At 55.0% G+C, this 1,628-nt stretch overlaps 1 protein-coding gene across 1 annotated transcript in view; it reads left to right on the plus strand.

Moving 5' to 3' along the window:
- The window catches only part of LOC105549678 (putative protein C3P1), a 38,154-nt gene that overhangs the window by 16,409 nt on the left and 20,117 nt on the right, over positions 1 to 1,628 (plus strand). The window contains exons 13-14 of the mRNA XM_011994318.1: positions 348 to 399; positions 575 to 661. Coding sequence (XP_011849708.1) covers positions 348 to 399; positions 575 to 661 — 139 coding nt within the window. The remainder of the gene's footprint in view (positions 1 to 347; positions 400 to 574; positions 662 to 1,628) is intronic.

Consider the following 1,628-nt stretch of genomic DNA (forward strand, 5'->3'; position numbering starts at 1 on the left):
GGCGCCTGTAGTCTCAGCCACTCGGGAGGCTGAGGCAGGAGAATGGTGTAAACTCCGGAGGCGGAGTTTGCAGTGAGCTGAGATCCGGCCACTGCACTCCAACCTGGGCAACAGAGCGAGACTCCATCTCAAAAAAAAAAAAAAAAAGTTGGGGGGAGGGTAACTAATTTTTCCCAAGGACACACAGCTAGGAAGCAGAAGAGTTGGGATTCGAACCCAGAAATTTGGGCTCCAGAGTCTGTGCTTATCACAGCCAAGGAATGCCTCCTCTCACCATCATTGCAATTGTCATTTTTACTGTGGTTGCTGTTTTTGCTTTTGACTTATATCCTCAACTCATCCCTCAGGCAGGGGGTCAGATCCAGCAAACGTCCTACAGCATCGTCTTGGAACCCCAAGGTTTGTGAAATCTGCAGAGGGTATGTGAGATCCTGGGGCTGTGCTAGGGAGGAGGAAGGAGTTGGCATGAGCGGGTGTGCCCAGGTGGGGATTCCGAGCCTCAGCCCCAGGCTCTGTGCGCCCTGACTTCCCCAGCCCCAGAGCCCACTTGTCACAGAAGGTTGTGGTTCTTCAGGTCAGACCCAGACAAAACTGGTGCCAAGACAGGAGTTCTTGAACATGGTACCCGACACGGAGGCGGAAGTGTTTATCAGTGTTCAAGGTGCTGGGGGACACAGGAACGTGGAGAGGGCTGATACTGGGTCCTCTAAGGTCCACGAGGCACCAGGGCAGGAGGAGCTGGGGGTGGCCGTGTGGGGCGATCAGTGAACCATGGTGGCTTAGGCATAGGCCACTCCCAGGGTGACCCAACTCACCCACCCAACAGGTGACATCCTTGGTGAGACAATTGTGGGCAGCCTGACACCCAATGAGATTCGGCATCTGCTGCGGGTCCCCACGGGCTGCCCTGAGCAGACGCTGAGCTCCCTGACACCTGTCATCATCCTGTCCCGCTATTTGGATGCCACCCGCCAGTGGGGCAAGGTCGGGGTGGAGCACAGGGACCAAGTGATGAAGAATATTGTCAGCGGTGAGAGCTGGGACCCTCCTGGGGCCTCCATGAGGGTGCCTGGGGATCTCCCAGAGGGTGGCTGGGGCACCCCCAAGATTGGGGAAATCTTCATGGAACCCCCCCAGCCCCCGCCTCAGGCATTAACACCCAAACTGTGACTCCTTCCCCAGACTGCAACCTGGTACTAATTCCCCAAGGTCATCCCCCAGCTGTGACACACCCATGGGAATTCTTCACCTGACCCCTTCCCCAGGCTTCAATCTTTTCTCTTTTTTTGTGATGTAGTCTCGCTCTGTCACCAAGGCTGGAGTGCACTGGCATGATCTTGGCTCACTGCAACCTCCACCTGCCAGGTTCGAGCCATTCTCCTGCCTCAGCCTCCTGAGTAACTGGGATTACAGGTGCCCGCTACCATGCCTGGCTAATTTTTTTATTTGTATTTATTTATTTATTTATTTATTTAGAGACGACATCTCACTCTGTCGCCCAGGCTGGAGTGCAGTGGCGCAATTTCAGGTGCCCCCCGCCACACTCGGCTAATTTTTGGATTTTTAGTGCAGATGGGGTTTTGCCATGTTGGTCAGGCTGCTCTCGAACTCCTGACCTCAGGTGATCC

The sequence above is a fragment of the Mandrillus leucophaeus genome, unplaced genomic scaffold (assembly GCF_000951045.1).
Source record: "Mandrillus leucophaeus isolate KB7577 unplaced genomic scaffold, Mleu.le_1.0 Scaffold112, whole genome shotgun sequence".
NCBI lineage: Eukaryota > Metazoa > Chordata > Mammalia > Primates > Cercopithecidae > Mandrillus > Mandrillus leucophaeus.